General features: G+C 45.9%; 2 protein-coding genes across 2 annotated transcripts; one reads left to right on the top strand and one right to left on the bottom strand.

The window, feature by feature from the left end:
• Window positions 1-207: 207 nt before the first annotated feature.
• ATPAF2 (ATP synthase mitochondrial F1 complex assembly factor 2) lies at window positions 208-9,723 on the bottom strand. The gene is made up of 8 exons (XM_053366202.1): window positions 9,343-9,723; window positions 7,226-7,270; window positions 6,056-6,201; window positions 5,126-5,223; window positions 3,690-3,770; window positions 2,862-2,974; window positions 949-1,064; window positions 208-444 (listed from the first exon to the last, which is right to left on the bottom strand). The coding sequence occupies exons 1-8, from the start codon at window positions 9,473-9,475 to the stop codon at window positions 307-309; spliced, it is 870 nt and encodes a 289-aa protein (XP_053222177.1). The 5' UTR covers window positions 9,476-9,723; the 3' UTR covers window positions 208-306.
• A 594-nt stretch (window positions 9,724-10,317) lies between these two features.
• Window positions 10,318-21,901, top strand: GID4 (GID complex subunit 4 homolog). The gene is made up of 6 exons (XM_053366206.1): window positions 10,318-10,638; window positions 18,279-18,338; window positions 18,493-18,600; window positions 19,394-19,495; window positions 20,503-20,633; window positions 21,730-21,901. The coding sequence occupies exons 1-6, from the start codon at window positions 10,444-10,446 to the stop codon at window positions 21,791-21,793; spliced, it is 660 nt and encodes a 219-aa protein (XP_053222181.1). The 5' UTR covers window positions 10,318-10,443; the 3' UTR covers window positions 21,794-21,901.
• Window positions 21,902-27,706: the final 5,805 nt, after the last annotated feature.

Genomic DNA, 27,706 nt, shown 5'->3' with positions numbered 1-27,706 from the left:
GGAGAACAGGGTGTGTAGTACGAGGAAGGGAAGTCTTCTTGGATGTGCCAAGGGCCGGGTTCAGGATGAACAGAAGGAAACGGATGCCAGGCATTCCTGCCCCCTCGTTCGAGGAGAATCGCCACACCCGGTCAGTCTAAGGCTCCAAGGTCCATCAGCATCACCGCTATCACCAGGTCAGCCTTGGACGAATAGTGTGATACCAACACCAGCTCCCTCTCTTCTCCACCTGCCACTCAGTCGGTCCTGGATGTTCTACAGGTCTGCCCAGGGCACCGGTGCCCGCTCCTTGTCCGCCCCAGAGTCTCAGTCCTGCAGCAGCTTGTGTTTGACCGTGGAATTCTCTAAGCAAAGCTGAACAAAAAGGGCAGCAGCAGCCGTGCGGGCCCGAAGTTCGTACATGTCATAGTCGTGGGCCCACTCAACGTTCCCCCAGTGCTGGATCTGAAGGAAATAGAAATAGATCACAACACCATAGCTGGAGGCAAAGCAGAGCTTAGATTTGCCACACGTTTCTCTTTTTTTATTTCTCCCTCTTGCTGTTTTTGTTTTTATTAGTTTATTTTATCTTACTGTATTATGAAAAAGCTTTCATAAAATCTTACTATTATTTCTTTAAAAAAGATTTGCCACGCTCTTAAGCAAACCCAGAATACCTTGATTTATTATGTAACTGCTGCTGTTTTTAGCATCTGGGATCTATTGCTTTGTTGCAACACTGATTTTATTGGGGGAGGGCCTTTATTTCATTAGGTATTTATTTTTAGAAAAGTCACCTTAGCTGTTTTTGTTAAAAGGTGTGATATGGAACTGAATCCATCAGTGTCATAAACATTTTTTCAGAGCCACAGGCAGGTCTTATCTGGCAGGCAAGCGCATAATGGGAGCAGACGGTCCCTAAATTAACTTGGCCCCAAAGCCCCAGATCTCTGTCACAAGGAGGTTTACCTGGTATTCTTCCTCTAGACGAGACAGTAGGACAGCTTGCTCAACTGTCAGGTGTTTGTCAAGCAGGCTCATCGAGAGAACCAGAGACTTCAGCTGGGTGATCATGTATTCTATGCCTAGCAAGAGGGAGAAACGCCCCAAACCAGAAAGAAAGAGGGAAGGAAACCTGTCATTTTCTTGTGCAAATCAATCTCGGGCGACAAGAAGAGCAGTCAAGAGAAGGTGAGCAGACGCCTAATGCCCCATCCTGCTTATTCCTGCGTAAGAAAATAGGGCTTATTCGGCTGCAACATTCAGGTTTCTCTCTTTCCTTTACTGGAGACCATGTAGGAAAACAAAGGTGGCTCAAATGGGCACAGCAGACATTTTGTTAACATGCTGTACTACCTGAAAAAAGATACCGTACTTTTCCATGTATAAGACGAGGGTTTTTTATTAAAATATTATGTTTAAAATTTGGGGTTAGTGCATAGGGAGGACGTGGGATTAGTTGCTGCCACAGGTCGGAGTTTGTCCGCGGCTATTTTGGCGTGTTATTGGTGGCTGCGGCAAGGGCTGGTGTGGATTGGCTGTCACTGCTTCAATAGGGTGGTGTGTTTGGTGGCTTCTGCCAGTGCGGGGACAGACTCTACAGCTCTAAAAAAACTCTATAACTCTGGGCAATCTCCCCCCGTTTTCTTAATTTTGAGTCCCCAAAATTAGGGGGCGTCTTATACGGGGGGGCATGTTATACACGAAAAAATACGGTATTTTTTTTCTGCTTCCCTCGTAATACAGTGGTACCTTGGATAACATACGCTTCAGGTTACAGACTCCGCTAACTCAGAAATAGTACCTCGGGTTAAGAACTTTGCTTCAGGATGAGAACAGAAATCACACAGCGGCGGCACGGCAGCAGCGGGAGGCCCCATTAGCTAAAGTGGTACCTCAGGTTAAGAACAGTTTCAGGTTAAGAACAGACCTCCGGAACGAATTAAGTATGTAACCAGAAGTACCACTGTACCAGGATTAAAATTGAGGGCTGTAGATTCAGGACCAGACAAAAGAAAGTTTATTCACGGGACATATAATTTAATCTATGGAATTTGCTTCCACAAAACATGCTGAGGGCCACTGCTGCTTAAACACAGAGCTGTCTTTCCTATTGGGCTTACTGGCATGTTGCGCCAGGGCGCTGGCCTCTCAGGGGCGCCCCAGCGAGTGGGGGAGCTGCGTGGGTTTGCTGACGGCCTCCCCTTTCCCTGCACGCCCACTAGCTGTGCCCCATCAACCATATGGCTGGCAGGCATGCAGCTTCCTTCCCAAGCCTCCACAGGAGGAAAGCGATTCTCGCAGAGGCTTGGGAAAAGGTTGACAACGCTGGGAAACGCGGGGGGGGGGGGGCGCCGCCGGAGGAATCTTTGCACCTAGGCGCCGGATATGCCTAAGACGGCCCTGCTTAAACAGCTTCAAAGTAACAATTATTTTGTTTTTTTAGATTCGTATCTCACTTTTTTTACTGTTGTGCTCACATCAGATTGGACATGGAGAAGGAAGAGGAGGCCTGTCCACAGCCATCTAAATGCAACTTCCATATTCAGAGGCAGTCTATCCCTGAATACTCATTGCTGGGGATAAACAGGAGGGGGCTGTTGTCTCTACGTCCGGCTTGTGGGCTTCTCAGAGGCCACTAATTGGCCACTGTGGGAAGCAGGATGCTGAACCAGATCCTGCAGGGCTCTTCTTAAAAAAAAAATTAAGTCTCTCTCTCTTAAAAATGCAGAAAGGTCCCCCAGTGTGCCTCCCCCGCTTGATCTCACATGGTGGGATAACAACCAAAGAATTCTTAACCTCAAACTACATTTCTAGCTAAAGCAGAAAACCGGCAGATGCAGGGTATGGCATATGACTGACAGCAGACACAGCCCTTTTACCTTGAAGGGCCCAGCTGTTATACGATGCCAGGTGGCTGACAAAGGTGTCCTTCGTGCTCTGCGGGATGCTGGGACCCATGATGCTTGTTGATGAGCCAATCACAACATTGTACCTACAAGCAGAGCAGAGCTTAGATAGGCCACACTCTTGAGCAAACCCAGAATGTCTTCATTGAGAAAAGTATCTCTGGCTGTTTTTTAGCCTCTGGGTTTCTGGTCAATTTTGTTGCGAGGCTGATTTTTATTTATCTATTTGGAGGGGGCTCTGTATTTCATTATATATATATATATTTATAGAAGTCACCATAGACACATTTGTAAAAAGTTGAGATAGATATACAAAGGAATCCTGTCACATCCAAGAACCTCAAAAACATCCCTCCAAAGCCACATGCAGCCTATGCAAAGTCTCTGTGTGTATGTAGATTTTTTGTGAGCACTCAAGATTAGGTACTCATACAGGAAACTTGGGGATGGGTAGAAACGAACCCTTTAAAAAATAAGCCTGTTGCCATTGTAAGAGCAAATGCACCTCCAGTTTTAATCTAGGACACACACAAAAACAATACCTATCTAGCTAACAGAAGTTTAGAAAGTGATAGTCCTTCAACATACCTTTGGAGGAGGCAGTTGGCAGCCAAGAGTGTTGAATTCCTTTCTCCTCTCCACCTGTCTTCCCTAGGAAGGCTCAAAAATGGGCCTAAGAAATCTAAATGGCTCCCCAACCAACACAGTTTAACTTTTGTGCCCTGAGCCACAAGCATCCTCTGGGGACAAGGGCGTTTCTGTGCATCATCAGCATTTCCCTGGCACTGACTTTTTGCTTACCTTTTCTCTGCCCACTCGATTATGGGATCCCACTCATTCTTCTGCAGTTCCACCAAGGCAGGCGGCTCTTCCACCCGGTAGCTGGAATACCATGGAAGCAAAGCAAAAAAAAGGACCATCAAGAACAACAGGATTAGGTTCCACACAGCTAAGCTTGCACCTCCCAAGATTCAATCCTGCTTTTCCAATTCCTGACAAAGAAAAGCTGTGAATCCCAATATAATCACGCACACAAATGCCCTCTAAAATTTTCAAGTTGACTATGCTGTCCCAACTGTGGCATGGTACTGTTACTCATGGACCTTCCTGAGTAAAAGCAAGTGTGGGGTGTCTCTCTCAAGTTCTCCAATAATTCCCTTCCCCCTGCCAGCCAAGCCAAGGTGATGGTGGGTAGCAACATCGTGGATAAGATAGTCACTATCTGCTCTTCAGACTGATCATTTGAAGGACAGAGAGTACAATTTTCCACCTCATGATGGGGAGAAAAGTATCCGTCCTGCTTCTCTGCTGCTCTACATGGCTCAGCTGAGTAATAATAATAATAATAATAATAATAATAATAATAATAATAATAATAATAATTTATTATTTCTACCCAGCCCATCCAGCTTCCAACAGAAGGTTAAAAATACATTAAAACATCAGTCATTAAAAACTTCCCTAAACAGGGCTGCCTTCAGATGTCTTCTAAATGTCAGAAGGTTGTTTATTTCCTTGACATCTGATGGGAGGGCGTTCCACAGGGCGGGTGCCACCACCGAGAAGGCCCTCTGTCTGCTTCCTTACTTCTTGCAGTGACGGACCCACCAGAAGGCCCTTGGAGCTGGACCTCAGTGTCTGGGTTGGACGATGGGGGTGGAGATGCTCCTTCAGGCATACAGGACCAAGGCTTTAAAGGTCAGCACCGACACTTTGAATTGTGCTTGGAAACATACTGAGAGCCAATGCAGATCTCTCAGGACCAATGTTATATGGTCTCAGCAACCACTCCCAGTCACCAGTCTAGCTGCCGCATTTTGGATTAGTTGCAGTTTCCGAGCCACCTTCAAAGGTAGCCCCATGTAGAGTGCATTGCAGTAGTCCAAGTGGAAGATAACTGAGGAGAGCAGATACTCTCTGGTGTGCTTGCACACTTGCGCATGTGAACATGCCACCACTTGGGTGATCACATCTGGGATGCAATGGGGTGATGAGGCCCCTCGACCTAAAATGGTCAGCCAATCTTAAGGAGATTATAACAATGAGGTAGAATTCAATAAATGAGGCATTATCTGCACTAGGAGAAGTACTTCAGGTTCTACTTCAATGTGGCAGTGGATTTTTCATTCATACCCACTACACAGTGACTGCAGAAACACTGGTTTTCTCATTCCCTGATCAGATAATTTTTTAAGATCCAGCTTCTAAGCGAGCCCCTTCCCAGAATGCATTTCTACCAAACTGTGTCCGTCTCCAAGAATTTCACAGCTGCCTTGATGAGCTGATCTTTGCTTCGCTGCGACGGGTTGTCCAAAGCTGTGTTGCACAAGGTTGTCTGAAAGGCAAGAAAGAAGCTACAGTAATCGAGAGCTAGACTAGCAGAGTGACACAGCGGAAGCAATGAACCAGCCAATTCCCCGTTTAAGTCTCCCCACAAGCTCTGAAGTTGTAAAACAGCTTGTATCAATACAGTCTTACTCCCTGTACAAAAGTCCTTGCAACAGTCCTACTCCAACCTGTTGCCTTTCTGTTTTGGACCACAATTCCCATTAGCTCCAGCCAGCACAACAATTTTGGTAGAGGCTGATGAAAGCTATACAGTGGTACCTCGGTTTACAAACTTAATCTGTTCCAAAAGTCCGTTCTTAAACCAAAACCGCTCTTAAACCAAGGTGCGCTTTCCCTAATGAGGCCTCCCGCTGCCAGTTCCCTTCCACTGTTCGGATTCCGTCGTTAGTCCGAGGTAAATTTCGCAAACCGGGACACTACTTCTGGTTTTGCGGAGTTCGTAAACCGAATAGTTCATAAACAGGGCTGTTCTTAAACCGAGGTACCACTGTAGTTCAAAATATCTGGAGGGCACCAAGTTGCAAAAGGTGAACCGCAGAAAAATAGCACAATATAGAGCTGGATGGGCTACCTATCCCGACATGCCACTTTGTAGGGTCTTAAAAAACACAAAGCACAACATGCATACATTGTTGAGTGGAGTATTCAAAACTGTATCTCCCACCTGCAATCTGATTTATACAGTTCAGTCAAACATTAGCCTGCATTAGCTACCAGATGAACATTCTGCTCTGCCTAACAACTCAAAGAGAACAGATTGGCTGCAATCTCAACCCTCCATTTGCTTGTTCACATGCCCCACCCTCTCCTTCACACACCAGGTGCATTGTGTAGAACTTGATGGTGTCCCGCTGAGAGTCCCATTCGGTCGCCACAGCCAGAGCCAGAGTCTCGCTTGGCACCGTGAAGAGCTTGGCCTGGGGGGTTTTCAGTTTTCGGTGGTCCAAGTTGATTTCAAAGCCACCTGAAGAAGAAAGGTTAAGAAAAACCCACTAAGCCTGCAACTTTTGAGATTCTGCTGGACACTATCTTCACACTGTCCAGTCACTCTTTGCAGTTTTAAGGACCAGTGGCTTGTGATGGGTTTCATTTATTTGAGAAGTTGAGAGTCTCACAGTGACAAATTCTGCATCCAATATTAAATTCTTGAATGGTGTCATGATGGAAGTTCCTACTACAGTGCATAGCTGTCCTTTTCCCTTTTCTTGTGAGGAATCCTATTTGGAATAAGGGAATTTCCCTTTCCTTTAAAAAAGGGAAACGTTGACAGCTATGCTCCAGTGTTTCTCAAACTTGGGTCCCCAGCTGTTGTTGGACTACAACTCCCATCATCCTGGAGCACAGGTCATGTTAGCTAGGGATGATGGGAGTTGTAGTCCAACAAGTTGGGGACCCAAGTTTGAGAAACACTGTCCTACTCATACCCTGTCACTGAAAACCAACAAATAGCTTTCTTAACAATAACTAAACACTTCATTTATTGATTTAATTTCCCCCACCCTTCAACCTCAGCAAACAATACCATGGTGGTCCAAAACAAACATAAGAAAAACAAAAAGCTTCAATAAAACAGGGTCAAACAGTGACAGCAAAATTATATGAATGGTCAGAGAAATACCAGTGTAAACACGTGTGCTTTCAATTGCAGCGAAAACATCTTGACATTGGAACCACATATGAAGGTATCAAAGTTTTCTACAGCCACCTCACAAACAGAACTCTCTTCCACCAAAGATTTGCCAAAGCCTGAGTAAAACTTTTCCTGAATGTGTTGCAATATCCCTCTTCTAGGTGCATTAGAATCTTTTGCAACACACAGGAGCCAGCATGGAAGGCATGGCTCCACCTGTTCCACCACAAAGCTCACCTTGGCAAAGTCCATGCCTTTCACCTTAACATAACCTTGAGCTGGGATGGAGAAGAAGTCCAGATGAGCCTGCTCCAAACATCTGCACAAAAGACAAACTACAGTACACAGAGGTGCTCACCTTCACCTTGGGAGATGCTGACATTCTGGTAGAACCTTTTCCTTTCTGCAAGAAAAATACATATCTCTGTTTAAGAAATAAATAAAATATGTATATATCCAATGCTCACAATCCAGACAAATGTAGATTTGTCTAGATCCATTGAAATCAATAAGGCCCGGGGGGTAGTAATGCTTCTGAATACCAGCTGCCTGAGAACACAGGAGGAAAGAGTGCTCTTGGGATCAGATCATGCTTGAGGGTTTCCCACAGGCATCTGGTTGGCCACTGTGAGAACAGGATGCTGGACTATATGGGCTGTTGGCCTGATCCAGCACATTCTTCTTATGTTCTTTCTTTACATTGTACTGGCTTCTTTCCCCATTCCTGCAATTACTGAATCAATATGAATCTTTCTGTTCAAAGATACACAACAGTCAGCGCTCTGGAATGCTTGACCTTGCCTTCCACCATGGTTTTCAGCTATCTATGATTATCTTTACACAGTTAGGTTTTTATTTTTTTAATCCATTGCTTAACTGCTAGCAATCTAATTTTTAATATGCATTTATATGTGCCAGTATATGTTTTGCAGAGGCAGTGAAGTACCACAGATAAAAGAAAAGGGAGTGCAGGGAGCTCAAGAACCACCAATTTTAAATGTATCTCTTAGAAAACATCCTTTGGGATAAGATACTGTAATAAATGGTCAATGTATTTTACATACAGTACATGATGTAGCTCACTGTCTAAAATGTAAGAGAGTGGAGCCAAGCACCCCAGAGGAGCTGCCACTCTTCCATTGACTTTCTGCCTATCAGCTGCCAACCAACATCATTTTAATGACTTTGTCCAGCCCATTTTCTCAGTGAATTACATCTCCCAGAATGCACTGCCTGCAGATGTTAGATGCCATCAGATTGAAAGAGAGCTCCCTCTAGCTGCAAAAGAAAAAAAGAACTTCTGCATCTCAAACCATTGATAGTAAGCTGCTGTTACTTGTTTGTAGAAAGCACATGCTGGGTTCTAAAGTCTTCTAAAGACATCATTTGTTATCAAGGAGGGTACATTTAAGCCTTCACAAAACAGAGAAACCAAACTTATAAGTAGCATGGCTCTGTCTTGATGATCAATACAGCAGGATAATTGTCATCAGTGTGAAGGGAGATCAAAAAACCATCCAGCTCCTAAGACTTTATCAACTCTTAAGATTCTGTGAAAGGCTTAAAACCAGATCAGATCACACATGCAAGCCACTGCACACTCAGCTTTATCACAACAGATACATCTATCAATGGATATGTGTAGAATGTGTGGTGCCAGAATGAAATCTGCAGGTTCTAAGGCAACATGGTGAATGGTAGCAGTTAAAACAGCAACAGTGATGGAAGCCTATTATCTTTATGATCTATTTTAGGACCAACTTGTGGGCATCCTAGAGGCATTCTGTTTGCTACAATGAGAAAATGACACCTGAAAACTATAACATACATTTTTTCAGGGGGTGGGGGTGGAGAAATATTTAAGGCTGGGGTAGCTAAATCCCCATCTGAGGTTCTGTTGCAGCCCCCCCCCGCAAAAATTTCTCTCCCACCAATCTTCCCGCTCTGGCGGGAAGGTAAACGGCATTTCCGTGCGCTGCTCTGGTTCGCCAGAAGCGGCTTTGTCATGCTGGCCACATGACTGTACGCCGGCTCCCTCGGCCAATAAAGCAAGATGAGCGCCGCAACTCCAGAGTCGGTCACGACTGGACCTAATGGTCAGGGGTCCCTTTACCTTTATACTTCTGGCATACAGGTCTGAGGGAACTGACCAAGGAGACCATGTAGCCCTCGGCCCAAAAAAATTACCTGTTCCTAATTTAAGAAAGGCTATAGCTCCGAGGTAGAACACATGCCATACTTTAGATGCAAAATCTCATTCCATTTTGAATTCCCAGCAACTCCAGGTAAAACTAAGAAAGACCCAACTGAAATACTTTATTGTTAGCAGCTGACAGGCACCATAAATGGCACTGAGCTACATGTAACAATGCACTGTCTCAGTGCTGCATTTCCTGCATTCCAATCCTAGCTATCAAAGAGTATGAATCCCAACCACAGCAAATCCAGGATCAGTCTCAGGACCTTAATTCTTACCTGCCTGCGGTGTGTATGGCCGTCTTGACTCCACTTGCAATAACACTGGACCACGAACTAAGACAGATGGCCAGAGACGTCTGACCACAAGGGAGCGTCTTGATGACAGGCGCTGTAAACCACCCCACCACATTCTAGTATCTGGTAAATTTAATAAATAATAATAATTTGGGGCAATGAGGGCAAAGAAAGGGACCAAGTAACCACGAGTGATTCTTCAGAAGTAGCTCCGCCTTTCCTTATGTGTTATGGATACAGATATCATCATAAAAAGCTGGCCTAAGTTTATAAACGTATATTTTAAGGACACAGCAAACTAGAGATAGGCTCTCTAAACATGGGAAGAGGCCTGAAGGATATTGTGGGGGGGGTGTTTTTAAAAGGAGGTCTCGGCAGCAGGCTGCGCTGGGGGAAATTTATGTCGTGGGACCCAAGGACAGCCCCTAATGTAGACTTTCTCTTGGCCCCAAAGGAATTATAGTGAGATTTCCCTAGGCAGTACAAATGAGAAGCCCCCGAAGCCAACTCAATAAAGCTATAATAACAATAATTTTAAAAACCCTCTGCCCTTCCACCCTCAAAAATCTTCCTTTTTTTGCTCGCCCGCCCACTTCCTTATTCACCCACGCTCATGGGCGCCGCCATCTTCCTACGTCAGGGGGAAGCGCGGGGGAGGAGCTGCCAGACGCGACCAATCAGCATCACAAACGCGTTTTGTCCCCTGCGCCGCGCCGTCTCCCCGCGACGCGGCGGAGCGAGCGAGGAGCGACTGAGGGAGTGGAAAGAGAAAAGCCCGGCGGCGTCTTGCCTTCCTTAAAAAAAAAAAATCCCTTTCCCTCCCCCGCCCTCTACCCCCCACGTGACGCCGGACACCCAATGGGGTTCGAGCGCCGCCGCACGGCGGGCCAATCATGAGCGGCGGGAGGAAGAGGAGGCGGCGGCGGCGACGCCGCTGAGGGGGAGGAAAGGGCTGTGAGGGGAAAACAGAAAGAGGCCGAGCCAGGCCGAGCCGCGTCGGAGGCAGGCCGGCCGGGCGAGGGGAGGAAGGCGAGGACGGTGCTCGCTGCCCGCGCCGCGCTGGCGCCGGGGGACCCGCCCGAGATGCCGGTGCGGAGCGCCTGCCGCTGCCCTCCGGAGGCCCCGGGAGGAGCCTCGTCCGCCGCCCGCCTCGAGCCGCCGCCGCCCATCAACACGGCGCAGCCCGGCGTCAGCACCAGCCGCCTCTACAGCGGCGCCAAGTTCCGCGGGCAGCAGCGCTCCAAGGGCAACGCCTACGAGGTGGAGGTGGTCGTCCAGGTCAGCACCGCGGCCGGAGAGAGGCAGGCAGGCAGCGCCGCCCAAACCCCACACACATCTCTCCCTCCCCCACCCACCCACACACTAGGACTGCGGAACTCCCTGCCTCAGGAGGCAGTGGCAGCCACCAGGCCGAGGACGGGGCTCGCTTCGCCAGCCCTGTGTGGTTGTTTGAGGAGAATGCCTAGGGGGCCGAGGTCCCTCCCCCCCCTCCCAATGAAATAGTTGAGGGAGCTAAGCCCCCCGAAATTCATTCAAATGGTGTGTGTGATGGGTTATGTGGGGCAAGGCTTATCTGGGAGGGGGACCCCCATTTATATTTTTTTCAAGTTGACAGCCCTGCCGTAGTAGTCTCGCCCCCTGCACCTGCTTCCCTTCTCTGGCTTCGAAAGAGGGTCGGGCAGATTCACGGAGGAGAGGAGCCGTTGGTGACTACTAGCCACCATGGCTATCCGTGTCAGCAAATGCTTGCCAATACCAGCTGCAGGAGGGGCTCTTGCGCTGGGGTCCTGCTTGTGGTCTTCCCTGTAATGGGCATCTACTTGGCCCACGGGATGCTGGAGACTTGGTGTGCCTCTGGCTCTTCTTCTGTACAAGGACAGGACGCTGAGGACTAGCTGCGCTGCAGGCTCTTCTTGGCGTTCTTAGGACTTGGCAACCGGCTTCTTCAAATGGATGGCTTGTGGCAGATGGGAGGAAGGGTTTCTTCATGCAGCAGGAGCCGTAGAGTTTAGCTGGTGAACTCATTGCCACAGGTTGCCTTGACAGCTGACAGCCTGGGTGGCGTTTGAAAGGAGGCTAGGTGCACTTAGGAAGGAGGATAAGGCTTGTCAATGGGCATTGTCCAAAATGTGCTGCCTCTGATGTTGGAGGCAGTGTGTCTCAGCATGAACGGCTGGGAATCGCCGATGGGGAGAGTGCTCCGGCATTTAGGCTCTGGACTAGATGGGCCACTGGCCTGATGTATCCGGGTTTTGAGGTTTTCTCCCTTTTTGTCACTTTGCATGGCTTGCATTTTATCAAGCTCAGTGGCCTCTAACAGATTTCTTCATGAGCAGCTTTTCTGCTCTCACTGCCTGGAATAGCTTTTTCACAGAGGCAGAAGCAAAGCTGAGTGCTAAATAGAAAAACATTTCTCTCATGATGTTGGGACTGAGTGCGGTCCTCCGTTGGAACGGAATATTTGAAGATTCAGGACAGATGAAAGGAAGGACTTGGTCACACAGCGCATAGTTAGGCTGGGATCTGCTCCCACAAGATGTAGTGATTGCCACTAACTTGCATGGTTTAAGCAGTGGCTTGGATAAGTTGGTGGAGGTTAAGGCTGTCAGTGGCTATTGCTTATGACTGTGTACTATCTCCGGTATCAGAAGAGATGTGTCATTAAGTTCAGAGTGCTGAGGAACATGATTGGGGAGAGTGTACGGTTGTGCTCATTCTTGTGGGCTTCCCAGAGGCATCTGGTTGGTCACTGTGAGAAACAGGAGCCAGATACAATGCAACTTTGGTCTGATTCAGGAGGGCTGCTCACGTCACTAGCGCAGCTGTGATGCACCTACTGCCCTCTGCCACATCTGAAAGAATGAAACCTCCCTCTCACCACAGCAGCTCTGCTGGTGTGGTGGTGGTTTATTTTTCAGTTTTTTTAAAGCATTTTATTTTTATTCTGCCCATGTAGTACAAATGCACACATCACTATTTATTGTATTTATATGCCGTTTTTCAGGGCAAAGCCCGTACCCCCAGTACAGTGGTGCCCCGCAAGACGAATGCCTCGCAAGATGAAAAACTCGCTAGACGAAAGGGTTTTCCGTTTTTTGAGTCGTTCCACAAGACGAATTTCCCTATGGGCTTGCTTCGCAAGACAAAATGTCTTGCGAGTTCTTGCGAGTTTGTTTCCTTTTTCTTATAGCCGCTAAGCCGTTAATAGCCATGCTTCGCAAGACGAAAAAACCGCAAGACGAAGAGACTCGCGGAACGGATTAATTTCGTCTTGCGAGGCACCACTGTAGCTTACAAAAGACGATTACCCACATACATATAGTAATAATATACAGTGGTACCTTGGGTTACATACGCTTCAGGTTACAGACTCCGCTAACCCAGAAATAGTGCTTCAGGTTAAGAACTTTGCTTCAGAACAGAAATCATGCTCCGGCGGCGCGGCAGCAGCAGGAGGCCCCTTTAGCTAAAGTGGTGCTTCAGGTTAAGAACAGTTTCAGGTTAAGTACGGACCTCTGGAATGAATTAAGTACTTAACCCGAGGTACCACTGTAATATAGCTTCATATGCTAGCAAGAACATTGTGCTCCCAAATGACTTGCAGTTCAATCTGCCTATAATGCTTCCAGTTATCTTCCATTCAGGGTGGCTTGCAACATCTTATGATTTTGTTTTTTAAAAATCCCCCAAAGACGGGGTCAACAGTTTTAAAAATCCTAAAGCTTCATAAAATAAAATCCTGTCAGAATAAAAATGTCTTCAGTGGTTGACAAAAACAGGAAAGGAGGGCGGACACACTTTGCAAGATGAATTGCCCCATAATTTGGGTGTAGCCACTGAAGGACCCTTCTTCTGGCCCCACCCAGCTGTACTCTCTCCTGCCCTCGCTGCATGAGATACAGAGCCTCTCCCTCTGATCTTAGGAGGTGGGCTGCCATCCTTCACAGACAGGCTTGCCCAGGAGCAGGTCTCAGTGGGAGTGCTTGCTCCCAAGCATACAGTTGTAGACCAGGTTTTTAAAGAAAGGTGTGTCAGCCCTATGTCTTCCTTCTGGAAATTCTACAGTATTTTGCTGCTACTAGGATGGGTAGAGGGGCAGTCTTCTCCCTCACTGAATTTGAGATTAATTAATCTCAGGGAGCTTGAGAAGGTCTTTGTCACTTGGTACTGCAAGAGGTAAAACTGGGTGAGGAAGTAGTTGAAAGAGTAATGGGGCTGGAAGTGATGCTAGGGTACTCGTTACACATTTAACTTGGAATATCTAAAGCACCGCCCAATAAATGCATTCTTCAAGGAAGCCACTCTAGTAGTCCTCCATGGCTTGGAGTTTTAATGGTTAATTTTATCTCTGTTCTGTTCTCTCTCTTTTTGGTAACCTTGTACCTCACCTGGAGATCGTGGTATTAAGCAATATATAAATTGTTGAAATAAAATAAATAAGCTCTCTGTTTCTCCAGTGACAAGATGTGTGAATAGCCCTTACCCATTCTCACTTTAGGCTATACTCACTCGCATGCGGCCCTGGCCACCCACCCACATACTGCCACATGTCACCTTTGGGTTCCAATGAAGTCAGTGGAACTTAACTTCTGAGTAGACGTGTATAAGACTACATACACTGTGAACTACAAATCTTTTGCCTTGCGTCTGGTTCTTGCTATATGCTCACTAGGTGGTGGTAAGTAAGAGCTGGTTCTCTCTGAGCCTGCAGCTAAGTGGCAGGGCACATGTTCTGTGTGTGTGTAAAGGCACCCAGATTCAATACCCAGCATCTCTAGGTAGGGCTGCGAAAACCCCTGTCTGAAATCCTGGAGAGCCACACCCAGTCAGTGCAGATATTGCTGAGCTCGGTGGACGTGGACCAGATCTGACTTCCATACGTTCCATGAGGAATGAAATCTTCATTTCTAGAGGATGGGCCATAGTACGGTACAGTTAGCCCCCCCCCCCATTTACACACGTTCAGTATGTGTGTCACCTGTGTGTATGTTCATCACACCAAACCCAAAGTGACCCAGACATGTTGTAAAGATGTCACTGAAACGTCACTAAAAGGGCAGGGCATTTGCATACTTTTTCAGGGGGTTCCAGTTATACGTGATTTCACTGATACACACAGAGCCTTGGAACATAGTAAATGGGGGGCTGCCTGTAATAAAGCTATGTTCTGCATGGAAGAGACCCCAGATTCAATCCCTGTAACTTCTTTACAGGGAAAGATCCCTGTTTGAAATCCTGGAGAATCGAAGCCAGTATGTGTGTGTGTGTGTGTATATATATATATATATATATATATATATATATATATATATAGGCTTCGATTCTCCAGGATTTATATATATGAGATCCTGACCTATAATTTCTGGTTGTTGTAATAATTAATTCACAGTAATCACTATTTCTCACCTTCCCAAATAATAAGATCAGGCCAGTAGCCCACCTAGTCCGGCATCCTTTTCTCACAGTGACCAACCAAATCTCCATGGGAAGCCTGAAAGCAGAAACTGAGTGTAACACCCCTGTCCCTGCCTGTGATTCCTAACAGCTGGTATTCAGAGAAATACTGCCTTCAACAGTGGAAGCAAAACCCAGCCATTGTGTCTAGTACCACTGATAGTCTTATGCTTCATTAATTTGTCTAATCCTCTTTTAAAACCATCCACAATGTGGCCCTCACTGCCTTTGTGTGAGTGAATTTCATAGTTTACTATGTGGAAAAATTACATCCTTTTGTCTGTCCTGAATCTCCCAACATTCGGCTTTCTTGGATATTCCTGGGTGTTAGTATTGTTGTTGTTTAGTCGTTTAGTCGTGTCCGACTCTTCGTGACCCCATGGACCAGAGCACGCCAGGCACCTCTGTCCTCCACTACCTCCCGCAGTTTGGTGTTAGTATTACCTCTATCTAATTTCTCAATGCCATGCATAATTTTATACACTTCTGTCATGTCTCTTCTTAATCACCTTTTCTCAAAACTAAAGATCCCCTAGTGTTGGAACCATTCCTCAGAAGGGGGTCACTCCATCCCCTTGATCATTTTGGTTGTCCATTTCTGAACCTTTTCCAGTTCTACAATATCCTTCTTGAGGTGAGATGACCAGAACTGTACACAGTATTCCAAGTATGGCTGCATCATCATATATTTGCATAGTCGCACTGGCATTATATGTCAAATGAAGGGATTTTTGCCCCAATTTGCTTTTTTTACACGGAATTGCTTTTACCGTTTTACTGCCCATTCACTCAGTTTGGAAATATCCTATTGGAGCTATCTGCAATTCCTTCTTGTTTTAACCACCACAGACAATTTGGTATCATCTGCAAACTCACTTTTAATTCTAGATTTTTTCCTGAACAAATTAGAAATCACAGGTCCCAAAAGCAATCCTTGAGGGACTCCACGTTATATATACCCCATTAGGAGATCTATCCATTTATTCCTACTCTCTGATTCCTATTTCTTAACCAGTTACTCATCCTCAAGAAGACCTCTTCTCTTCTAATTCAGTGCCTGCCAAGCTTACTCGAGTGTCTTTCGTGAAGTACTTTGTCAAAAGCTTTTTGAAAGTTTGCAGTGTCAACTGGATCATCTGTGTGCTTGTTGACACTCTTAAAGAACTCTAAAAGGTTAGTGAGACATGACTTAACCTTTGTAGAAGACACACTTGCTCATCTTGACTCAGAGGCACCTAGCATTATCTTATAAACACCTACATAGGAATGTGCTCCTCAAATTCTTTCCTCTTCTTTTGCATCCCTTATTATCTGCTTGTATTTATTTCGCCAAAGTTTGTATTCCTTTCTAGCCTCTTCATTTGAACAAAGCTTCCATGTTCTAAAGGACACATTCCTGCCTCTACTAGCTTTTTTAGCGTTGCTCGTTAAACACGCAGGCATTCTCTTGGCCCTGGGTGATACATTTCTTGATCTGTGGTATAGATGAGCTTCTAATGTTGTGGTCTTAAACAACTCCCAAACATTTGGGGTAATTTGACCCTCTTGACTTTCCCATTCAATTTCTTTTTTACCAATCCCCTCATTTTGGGGAAGTTTCCTCTTTTGAAGTTGAATGATCAAGGGGACAGTAGCATGTTGCCAGGACAAAATTACTCTTAGGGCCTGGTATCACCACCCACAATGATTCTGTGGAAGAATCTACTTTGGCCTTTCTGAATTTCTGTCACATATCCACAACTCCACGCAGTTCGTGTTTCTGTACAAGCCCCCAGGCTCAAACTGGGGGTGGTCAAACTCTGCTTGTGAGTTTCCTAGAGTTCTCTGGCTTGCCGCTGTTAAAAATGGAATACTAGGCCTAGTGATCCTTTGGTCTGATCCAGGAGATTCAGTTCTTCTGTTCTTAGATTACACATGTGCCGTTCTCTTCCTCCAAAGGGTTTGAAGTATGACTGTATGTGTCTCATGGGCAGTGCTTAGAACCAGACAAACAATGCTATTGTTTCAGCTAGAGAGCTGTGGTAGTGTGACTTCAGACTGCTCTCAAGGGGGTGGGGTGGGGGGCTAAGCACAGACAAACAATGTCACAGTCTTAAGGTCAGGCGCCGCTAATAGCACCCACTGGTCATTGTTTTTCATTGCATCCAGTGCTATATTTGTCGACAGGTCAAATTATGCTTTTATGTTTGGTACTTTCCAGTTCTGTTGCTGCTATGGCTTATTGATTAAAAAAATTATAAACTGCCCTCTCATATAAAATCAAGGTGATGTACAACAACATATACAAGCAAAGTAAAACATAAAATACTGTAAAAACAAAACAAAATGATTCATCATCTTGAAAACAATTAAGCTGAATGGAACTCTCAGCATAAAAAGGTCTTAAAGAGATGCCCGAAACGTCACAGCAATGATCCTTACTCCTCTATCATGTCCACCCAAACTTTTTTTTCTAAACTAAAAAGCTCCAAATATTGTAATATTTCGTCACAGGAGGTCTGCTCCAGCCCCCTGTCCATTTTGAGAGGCAGAGACAAGGAGCAAAAAGCTTAAGGGAAGGGTCAAGTTAATCGACACTTTCGAAGGCAAGAACTTGCAAGCTTGCAAGACTGAGTGGAGAGGACAGTGAAGTGTCTCAAGCTGTTGCCTTGACTCATCCTTTTCCTGAGCCATCTCAGTGAGTCTGTGTAATCAGCGTGGCAGCCTGTAAATCAGTAGAATGAGTCAGTTTCCTAACTCTGCTGCCATTCCCTTGCAAGCCAAAGAACTGTCCTCTACCCCATTCTCCTTTTCCAGATTAATGAAAGCCAGGGAGCATGGGGAAGCAGGATAACTGGTTTTAGTGCTGTGGCATCTCAAAGTAGGAAATTTCCTGGGTACCTTGAAAGCTGATGCTCATATTCAGAACACTTGGCATCCCTGTCCTTGCAGGGATGGTTCCCAAGCAAATGAAAATGAATCCAAACCTTCTGTTGCTTGGAAACAAGTAGTATTGTTCAAAAATTGCCTCTAAAAAGCTGACTGAGAGACTTCACTGTTCTCTCGTTGTGGAGGGTTCCTTTGAGTGGGGGATCCCAGTGGTTCTGTAGGAGCAACTAGCAACTTGTATCTTATGACCCAAATTTGAATTGGATACATGCTTGGAATTAGATGTATTCATAGATGTGGGACATGAGAGCTGTGCAGGGGCAGGATACCTCTGAATACCAGCTGATGGAGAGTAACAATGGAGGAGGGATGTTGCCTGCAAGTGCTGTTTGTGGGCTTTCTGGAGATGGCCACTGTGGGAAATAGGGTGTATAGATAAAAGAAACTCCTATTACCTTCCCTCAGTTCCGATTAGTCTTCACATTGAGACAGTAGGAACAGCAAGTGGTGCATTAGTACCACTTGAGTTTGTTGGTGTGCTGATTGTTCTTTAACTGGTCACAAAGTCATGGGCAGTTTTCTGCTTTGTCTTCCAGCACGTGGACATGGAAAACTCCTATCTCTGTGGATACTTGAAGATTAAAGGCCTTACGGAGGTATGTGCTTGAGGCAGAGTATTTTAGGCCAAAACTGATCTTCTGTGTGTTTCATTCCTTTACAAAGCCCTCTCCTAACTTCCTTGCAAAGGTAAGGAAACTTGCCTGGGACGGTTGTATGTGCTCATCATGTTCTTGCTTTGTTCACTTGCAGGAATATCCAACCCTTACAACTTTCTTTGAAGGGGAAATAATTAGTAAAAAGCACCCATTTTTAACACGGAAGTGGGACGCAGATGAAGACGTGGATCGTAAACATTGGGTGAGTTCCTTGGGCCTAGCTATGTGCCTGGGCTGTGCCACTTCAGGCTGTAGGTGCAGGCTCACGTAGTTGGCAAATTCCCTCCATCTAGGTGCTGGAAAGAAGGGTTCTAATTTAGTCTTCTCCCTTATTTGTTCCCTTTCTACAAGAAGGAATGTGTTTTAAGGGTAGAGGAAGAGTCCCTGGTAGTCTGAGGTGGTTTACCAGCTCAGTGAGAACCACCCATCTGGACAGTGTTGGGCCTTAGTTTAGCTGAATTAGGACTTCAAGTGAGGAACTACTCTTGGTGACTTTGATTGGTGGTTTGTTTTTTTTGCCTCCGGTCTCTAGGGTAGGAATTGGCAGCAGGTTCTGGACAGCTTCTTACCAGATGTGTCTGCTAGCCAAACACAGAAGGAAATTGACAAAGAGCAACTCCTAAAAGAAATGACACATAATTACATAGCTCTTATTTTAGTGTTATTTTTTGTTCTTACTGGCTGCCTTCTTGAGGAAGGCTGTGATGTCGCTGCATCCCAGCTGTTTGGCGTGACTGAGGCTGAGTTTGTAGCTGCACGCAGAAGGCTGGGTTTTGTGGGAAAGATTTCAATTCTGCCATGATCAGCAAATAGAGAGGATGGACAGGGAATAGGGAACTTTGGCATCCTTCTCTGGAAATTGATTCCTTTAGTGGGTGGCACCCAGGGTCTGGCTGGTGGTGATTAGCTTGGCAGGTATTTGAACTTGTCTCGAGTCATGCAGCACACATATTTCCTCCGGAATTGTAAGCACTGTGTGTCCCTTTTGCTTCTAGGGGAAGTTCCCAGCCTTTTACCAGTACGCAAAAACATTTAACTCTGATGACTTTGATTATGAGGATCTGAAGAACGATGACTTTGTCTTTATGAGGTGGAAGGTAAGTTCTTCATGTGCATTCACATAGGGTGTGTTGCTAGAGGGCCTGTGTGACAGTCTAACTGTCACTTAGCGCAGGCACACCCCTAGGAGGTCTAGGGTAATCTATCTTATTTGGTCTTGCTGCCTAATTGGATTGCTGCAGGCAGGATGGAAGGATAACACAAGGTTTCCTTCCTCCTCCACATCCAGCAGGGAGGGCAAACATCTCTGAAATTCCTCAGTATAGTGTGCAGTGACAGCATGCAGTATAGAATTATAGAGTTGGAGAGGGAGAATCATCCAATCCAACCATTTCAGTATAGGAACCAGCTTGTATTACACAGTCAGGCTTCCTGCACAGGACCCTACAAGGAAGGAAGAAGCCCCCCGCACCTCCAGTGTAGTCCTTGTTCTCTCTGGGCCCCAAGTCCAGAGCACTGCAGAGAACAAGAGCAGAGCAGCAGCACTCCTTTGATGCAGTCAGGCTGCAGGGTTGTAGTGCCCCGTGTGGAGTTTGAACCTGAAATTTCCCCAGAATTTTTCCGGACTTTTTTGTGTTGGGCTGAAGTAAACAAACCTACAAAAATACATTGTGCTTTCACTTGCTGTCCCAATATCTCAAACTTTTGTTCATAGTTAAAAGTAGATGAACAGAAATATTTGATGAAAAAATTATAGTAAAGTAATACTTAACGTGTGTTAAATGCCATTTACTTTGAAATTATTTATATTGGAATATTTGTGACTATCTTCATTACTGGCAGTTCAGTTGCATTCACTTCCCTTGCACTGTTTAAATTTCAAAGAGAAGAAAACGAAAGCATGTTTTAATGTATAGTAAACCCAGTGTGAGCTGTGCTGTGCAAACACTTAACTAGGGGCTGGTGCCTAATGAAAGCTATAACAGACCAGTGGGGGGGTGTGTTCTATTTTTCTGTAGGAAAATGTCCAGCAGACATTTGCTGCAGTGAAAAAACTATCCCAGCTCCCTTCTAGCTTTTCAAAATTTTGTTAACTCTTGTGCAGGAACAGTTCCTGGTCCCTGATCACACCATCAAAGACATCAGCGGTGCTTCCTTTGCTGGGTTCTATTACATATGCTTCCAGAAATCTGCAGCATCTATAGAAGGCTATTACTATCACAGGAGTTCAGAATGGTAAGGGGCTGCCTCTGTGGAGCACTGGCTGGAGGACTTTCTTTTATTCTGCAGGGCAAGAGAAAAGGGCACTAAGCTCAATAACTTTATTGTGGTAGCTGAAGGCCATGACACAGACAATATAAAATACAATACAAAACCTTTGCTTAAACAACTGGAATCATGTATTGCAAGCGAGCCTATAAATGAGGAGCCTCCATAACCACACACAGTGCATTTCAATTTAGACCTCTGAATCTTCCTTACAATTTACTGCTATTTTGTCCTATTCCTCCTCCTAAACTTTCTTGCTGCCAGTGCAAAAAGAGTCACTAAGCATTAGACAACAGCCACTGAACCGTCTCCCCCAAGGAGAGACTGCTTTCTTGAACAAATAGGGGAGTTAGAAACATCTCCTAGGTTCTGTGTATAACAGGAAATATAATAAATAGTAAAGAATGTCTTCTACTTGTGGTTGCCCACATGCAGAGTCTATCTGTGTATGGGGTCTTCTTATAATGCCCATCCAGCACAGCTGAGGGCATTCCTTGGAAACGCAGCTCAGTAAAGGCAGATCTTAATGAAACAGGCAAGATGAGAAAAGGGCAACAGGTTCTACCAGTGCTGGAAATGAAGAATTGGGAGCGCACTTGGAGAGTGCACCCAATTCTTCCTCTTCAGTGTGGCCCTGTGGGTTTACCTCTCCGGTGGTTTGAGCCAAGTGGGGAGGCCCGGCATGCCTGGCATGCTTAATTGGGGCTCACTGCAACGTTACTGCTTTGCTCAGCTGAACTGGGACTGCTTAAGACACTGTGCCAAGGCAATCTACACGTTGGTCATGTTCAGACAATCCCGTATTGGCCTAATAAGCTGAGACAGGAATGAGCCTCTTGCCCGCACTTGGTGCTCCTTCCTTCATGGTGCAAGCAATGAAACCAGGAACCCATGGTTACCATCTTCTGAATAAGCCAGGATGTTAAAATTAGGCAAGAGTGCTGGGGCTGTTGAGCAGTATGGCAACAAGTTTCCGGGTGTTACAGTTTGAAAACTGTTGCCCTCATTAAGCAGAATAAGGGGTAGATTATATCATTAAAATCCTCTTTGCTTGTCCCCTCAGGTATCAGTCTCTGAATTTGACTCATGTCCCAGAGTACAGCGCACCCATTTACGAATTCCGGTGACAGCGATACCAAGAGTGGCGCCGAGAGATGGCCAGTGGGGCCAGGGGGAGAGAGCGAGAGAGAGAGCATGCTCTGTTAAGACAACTGCGATGTCCCTGTCAGGACAGGAGACTCCAGGCTCTTCTCCTGTCGGGCTACCGGACTGGTGTGAGAGCGTGAATGTGAAGCCTGAGGCTGCCGGAGCCTGACCCTTCCTCCAGCTGCGTGGCAAACTTGATACTTTAATCTGGTTTTAAAGCTACCATTCAAATGCACTTTTCTTATTGCACAGCTAGTCTCTTTACCACTGAAAACTCTTCTGCCCCTTTCGGAGGAGGAAATGGCTGCACCCAGCTGGATTTCCTTAGAGTAGAGGAAACGTAAGCTGCTGCCGGCTTATGTCTCTCCGCACTTTGCTGTAGCTCATGGGTTCTACTTAAGAGCAAGTCATCCACAGATGCCCTTTCCTTTCGAGCCTCAGCGTTGCATGAGGCTCCTGTGTGCATCACACCCAGCTGCAGCATCCACTACGGGAAGCAGTTGGCCAAGAGGAGGAGGGCCTAGCAAATCGCCCGTTCCTGTTGGCTAGCAAGGCTGCATCTCTCAGGAACGCTAGCCAGTCACAGAGGCGTAAGCCGTTGTCTTGGATTGCACCAAGGGGGGAATGGCTAACAGGCCATCATAGTGGGAAACGTAATGATGCTTATGCAAAGTCTCAGATCTTAAAGGAAAAACTTTAAGGACTTCGTACAAAAAAAAGAGAGACAGAGAGCTATTTTTATGGCCATCCCCCCTCAAAAAGACTCAATGGTATATGCAAATTGTCTCTCATTACATTTTTACCATGGCTGCTTTCCCTGAACCCCCTCATGGTGAAAGCAGTGAAAAGTCAGTGTTGGTTGATGGTGGTGATCTCTCTGTGCAACAATCCAGCAGTGTTGACACCCGCTCATCCCAGCGTAATCGCTTAGCGGTGGTGTGAATATTCAGCTCCATGCACATGCTCCCGTTTCTCATGCTACAGGAAACATTTGATGTTTGCTATGATTTCTATCAGGGAAAAACCTCCTAACTCTCCATTAAAATAAACTGCTCTCCAAGGACTTGAAAATGTTCGGAAACATAAGGCTTGTGTGCCAAATTTTGTGTGGGGCTTGTGTGTCTGTGGTGGGCTAATACGTGTGTGTGTGAGAGTGAGTGAGTCTAAAAGTTGCTGGCCTGCTTAACATGGCACTCATCCGCAGGGGTTTTTCCCAGAATCGTCTTGATTATACGTACCATTGGCTGGCCCAGGAGATGGAGGCAGCTACCCTGCCACTTGGTAGATCAAGACTGTTGTGCAGCTGAGCCTTTTGCAGAAAAATGTCCAGCTCTTTTCAGTTTTTCCTTTTTGCCTTTGTAGGCACTTGTAGGATTTACAAGGCAGCTTAAAGCAGGTCTGTGTGCAAGGAAAGTACTGGTATTTTTCCTGGGAGTCTGCCCAAAGTTAAGGCTTACAGTGGCTGCCCCATTTGGGATCTGCTCTTGTCCTGTGGCATTGCTGTCATTTATAGTGGCTTGGATTTCAGAAAATAGTAATGGCACTTGGGGCTGAGAGATAATTTCTCTCCTCTCCACATGCAGGGCTCTTTGTGCACTGCAATAATGAGGGAGCACGGGAGAAAGTGCAGATTGTTGTAAGCCATGTGGAAGTCAACTTTCAGTAATTCAAGAGCGAATTTCTAGCCCCCATGGCTTTGATATGTTTGAAAGTGCGGGAAATGCCTAAGGACGGTTTGGAAGACAGAGTTGTACAAGGTTTCAGTGGTTGAGAGGAGGAGGGGGTGGATTTAGGGTAGGACTAGTGGTGGGGTAGTGCTATATGTAGTTCTTTATTTCCTCCTCAGCCAACAAAGGCAGAATATATTGTGCAAAAGAAAAGGTCTGCATGCTTTCTCAATTGACATCTGCTGTGCAGACTGCAGAACTTTGTCTGTCTTGGTGCAGAATTTAGATTGCCAAGATGCAGAGTTCTAATACTTTTAGAGCAGTGTACACATAGCTCTGCCTGTCCTGCATCTTCTGAAACAAGTTATTGAGCATTTTAAAGAGTATTTTTTGCATACAATGTACGGGAGAGAAAGCAAAGCCCCTTAATGGAATAGGGTTGAATCATTTTTTTTTTCTTAGTTCAGGCTTGCTCTCTCCCCCCACCCCCAACCATGTACTGTACATTGCAGTGGCAGATTTGCTAACTGAAGCCTTAACAGGAGTGTGTGGGAGTGCTCACATTAACCACGCAGGGCACCCTTTCATGGAGACAACATGGCGAAGAGGCCAATTTCTCCCTTCCCTCCCCTGCAAATCAGAGCAGTCTGAAGAAGCTGCCTGCTGTTTTCAGGGGGACTGGAGAGATATGAAGAGCTTGAGGAAATGTGGCAAATGGGCTTTGGCTGGCACTGATCCTGTAGACTGAGGTTGGAAATGTATTCCAATGGATCTGAATGGCTGTGGGGGTTTTCCTCTTCACTTTCAAAGGAGACGGATCTGAAGTGCTTTGCGTGGCCACAGGACGTAATATGACATCCAGATACGTCTGTTAGCCTGACACAGAAGAGTGCAAGCTTGGATGCTGATAGGGAAGTGGATGGGGAGAGAGTATGGCTGGGTTTGTGAGCCTCTTCACTGTTTTTCCACCCTACCCCCTCCTCCAGTTTTGATCCACGAGTTGACACTGTCTATGCACAATAATGGAGGTTATTTGAGTGTTTGGGGGCAAATATCCCAGGCTGTACAAACAGCTGCTCCTTCCCTTAGGCTTCTCTCTCACCTTATGCCTAAGAAGATATCGCACTTGGAGACTAGGAATTAACTGTGCCTTTGCTTTGCTTTAAGATAAGGGGGCACAACTTGCTTAGGAAAAGCAGTCCTTTCCTCAGCCTATTTCAGGAGGAAATTAGGAGTCTCCAGAGTAACTCCAGGCCAGTTGAAACCACCTTATGTGTTAACAACGCAGGAAGACAAGGCATCTCCAGCATAGCCCACGAAGGGGTTAGGGTGAAGGAGAGAGTCTCCTGACAGCAAAGCGCCATGGTCCTCATTTCACATTTGCAAAGCTTTGAATGCAAGAAGTACAGTGCAAGGCCAATACTAGCATTTTAATTCTGTCCCCTGTATTGTGATGGACAATCTACTGCAAGTGGCCAGGATCCAGCACATGTAATTGCCAGTTCCACATTCCCAGGAGGGCTTTGGGCCTATAGATCTATATTACTATAGATCTATAAGACAATAGCACTCTGTGCTGCATAGCAAAGTGGTCTTAAGTTGAAGGGAGTTGTCGAAAGCAGTTTAGGCTAATAGCACAAAACGGGAGAGGGAGGAGTCCAAAATCCATAAAGGGGTGTGTGTGAAGCACAGGTTCTCATCAGCTGGCAGATAGCTTGATTTTAATTGCAAGCTTGTTACCTTTTAAATGCTAAAGTATTTATTCAGAGATGGACAGAAAGATTACCTGCTGTAATTCACCCTTCCAAAACAGGATTTCAAAATCATTTCAGAATAATGTACTGTAGTCCATGTTGTGTCAACAGTGTCTGCATTTGTGTTATGCAAACTTGGCATTTGATAGAAAATAGCCTTTAATTTGATATTTGGAAAGGGCTGCATTCGTTCTGAGGTCTACTCTGAATTTGGCAAATGCTTCTGTGCAAGACCACCTACAAGCCCTTGCATTTTAAAAAGTGATGGGGGGAGACTGCAGCACTACAACTCCCTTCGTGCTTTACTACTGGCTTTGCTGGCTGGGGTTGATGGGAGTTTGAATCCAGTAAAATCTGGAAGGCCACAGGTACCACGGGCAGCTTAAAAGGACACAGGAAGGAACAAGCATTTTAGAAATTGCTTTATTATTTAGCACATAACGCCCACCCACCCACCCCCTGGTTGGCTTGACTTGCATTCTCCACACACACAAACAAGCAACACACCTTTCCCTTATAAACTGTCAGATGCTAAAAGAAATGAGAGTATGAAGCATGGTTGCATTGTGCTTGTAGAGAAGACTAACAGGCTGGGGCTTGTCCCAGGCAGCGTGGCTTCTGAGGGTGGAATCTTCCAAGTCTTATTGAAAAGGTTTTATAAAGCTATCTTGTAAATCAAGAGTATTAAAGAGTATTTATAGACAAATTGCAGAAAAGGGAGTTTTTCCAGAGTTATCAGTGTCCAAATTAAAAACATGAATTTAACAAGGATGTGTTGTGTGATGTTTCTCACTGTCCTCTCTTTGCTGCTGCTGCTGCTGCAAGGGAACAATGGCAGGGCAGGGGTGTGGGGGTTGTGTGCTTTTTTAAGAAAGGCAAAAACTGACCAAGGAAAGCTAGAACCTGTATCTGCAGTTCTTGCGTAATTCTAATTCTGTAGGCAGGGAAGTATGTTGGACCAAATCCAACCTTCAAAGGCAATCAGAAGTATGTTGGACACTGAAGCCTGTGATCATTTGCTCCTTAACTGCACCCTGCTCTTCCCCTGCCCATCTGTTGCATAGGTCTATCATAACTAAATTAGGTCACAGATCAACATGGGGCTCTCAGCAGAGCATTGCCTTTTGACCTACAGACACCTGCCAGGCCCTATCATGCCCTATATTGATGAGGTTTTGAAACTTAATAATTATGTTGCTAGCCTTAACTGATGTACAGTTGCTCTGGCCACAAACAAGCCCTTTGGTGACTGCTTCATTCTTACCAGTTTCCTGCCCATAAAGGACTCCATCAGTGTTTATGGCCAACGTGCCAAACTAGGGTGGGGTGGTGGGTTTCTTTGGAGGGGTGGAGGCGTAAAGGTCTTACAGGTGCTTCCTGGGTTAGAAAGGGATAAATAAATCCTCCTATATAACTTACCTATGCCGCAGGTGAAGAGAGGTGAGCCTGAGCGGGTGGAGTGGGGTGGTTGTCTTACAACAGCCCAGGCCTTCCCAAGTGTCCCTATTTTCCAGGGACGTCCGTAATTTAGAGAAGTCATCCTGGTTTCTTATTTGATCCTGGAATGCCCCACTTTTCTGTAGGATGTCCTATTTTCATTGGATAAATGTTAGAGGGTATGGAGTTATCTAACCCCCGAGCCATCTGAAAGCAATCCTGTACAGTATAGGGAAGGGTTTTATGTTTAATGATGTTTCTTTATATATGTTGGAAGCCGCCCAGAGTGGCTGGGACAACACAGATGTGTAGTAAATAGTAAAATTATCATTATGGAATGGGACGTACCTATTTTCATTGGAGAAATGTTGGAGGGTATGACAGCCCCAGTTGGTGTTTTCTCTTTTTTTGCTGGGGTGCGGGGCAGGGAGCTGATAATTGTACCACATAATTGTAGAGTTGGAAGACACCACGAGGGTCATCTAGTCCAACCCGCCGCAATGCAGGAATCTCTTTCCCAGCGTGAGCCTCCAAACCACGACCTTGCGATTAAGAGTCTGATCCTCTACCGCAGCTTTTAAAAAAAACTATACGTTTTTGACACTCACTCTTAGCAAAGACTTGCTTCCCTAAGGTTTGGGAAAGTTTTCCAAGACGTCTCTCTCTCTCTCTCTGGTGGGTGGGGAGACAAGATCCTTCACTCACCCCGCCCTTTTGCCTAGCCCAGGGTGAGGGACAGGGTCAACAGCAACCCTGAGACGCAGAGCAAGACCCGCTGAGGGAGAGGCAGCCAACACCAACCCTGCAAGGTAGTCCAGTCTTGGGCTCCGCAGCTCCTTCCACGCAGATACGGCGCCCTTCTCAGTTGTAAACCAGGGGTCAGCAAACTTTTTCAGCAGGGGGCCGGTCCACTGTCCCTCAGACCTTGTGGGGGGCCGGACTACATTTTGAAGGGGGGGAATGGACGAATAATAATGAACGAATTCCTATGCCCCACAAATAACTCGTCTAGAGATGCATTTTAAATAAAAAAACA

Source organism: Podarcis raffonei, chromosome 14 (genome assembly GCF_027172205.1).
Source record: "Podarcis raffonei isolate rPodRaf1 chromosome 14, rPodRaf1.pri, whole genome shotgun sequence".
NCBI lineage: Eukaryota > Metazoa > Chordata > Lepidosauria > Squamata > Lacertidae > Podarcis > Podarcis raffonei.
The sequence above is the reverse complement of the archived record's forward strand: the minus strand, read 5'-3'. Positions and strand labels throughout refer to the sequence as shown.

Bases quoted from the DNA above. Each gene is read 5' to 3' on its own strand.
- GID4 (XM_053366206.1), top strand. From the start codon at position 10,444: ATGCCGGTGCGGAGCGCCTGCCGCTGCCCTCCGGAGGCCCCGGGAGGA. The intron at 18,601-19,393 runs GTGAGTTCCTTG...TTTTGCTTCTAG, and splicing joins ACGTGGATCGTAAACATTGG to GGGAAGTTCCCAGCCTTTTA. The intron at 19,496-20,502 runs GTAAGTTCTTCA...ACTCTTGTGCAG, and splicing joins TTGTCTTTATGAGGTGGAAG to GAACAGTTCCTGGTCCCTGA.
- ATPAF2 (XM_053366202.1), bottom strand. From the start codon at position 9,475: ATGTGGTGGGGTGGTTTACAGCGCCTGTCATCAAGACGCTCCCTTGTG. The intron at 7,271-9,342 runs GTAAGAATTAAG...TTTTTCTTGCAG, and splicing joins GCCATACACACCGCAGGCAG to AAAGGAAAAGGTTCTACCAG. The intron at 6,202-7,225 runs GTGAGCACCTCT...TTTCTTCTTCAG, and splicing joins CAGCATCTCCCAAGGTGAAG to GTGGCTTTGAAATCAACTTG.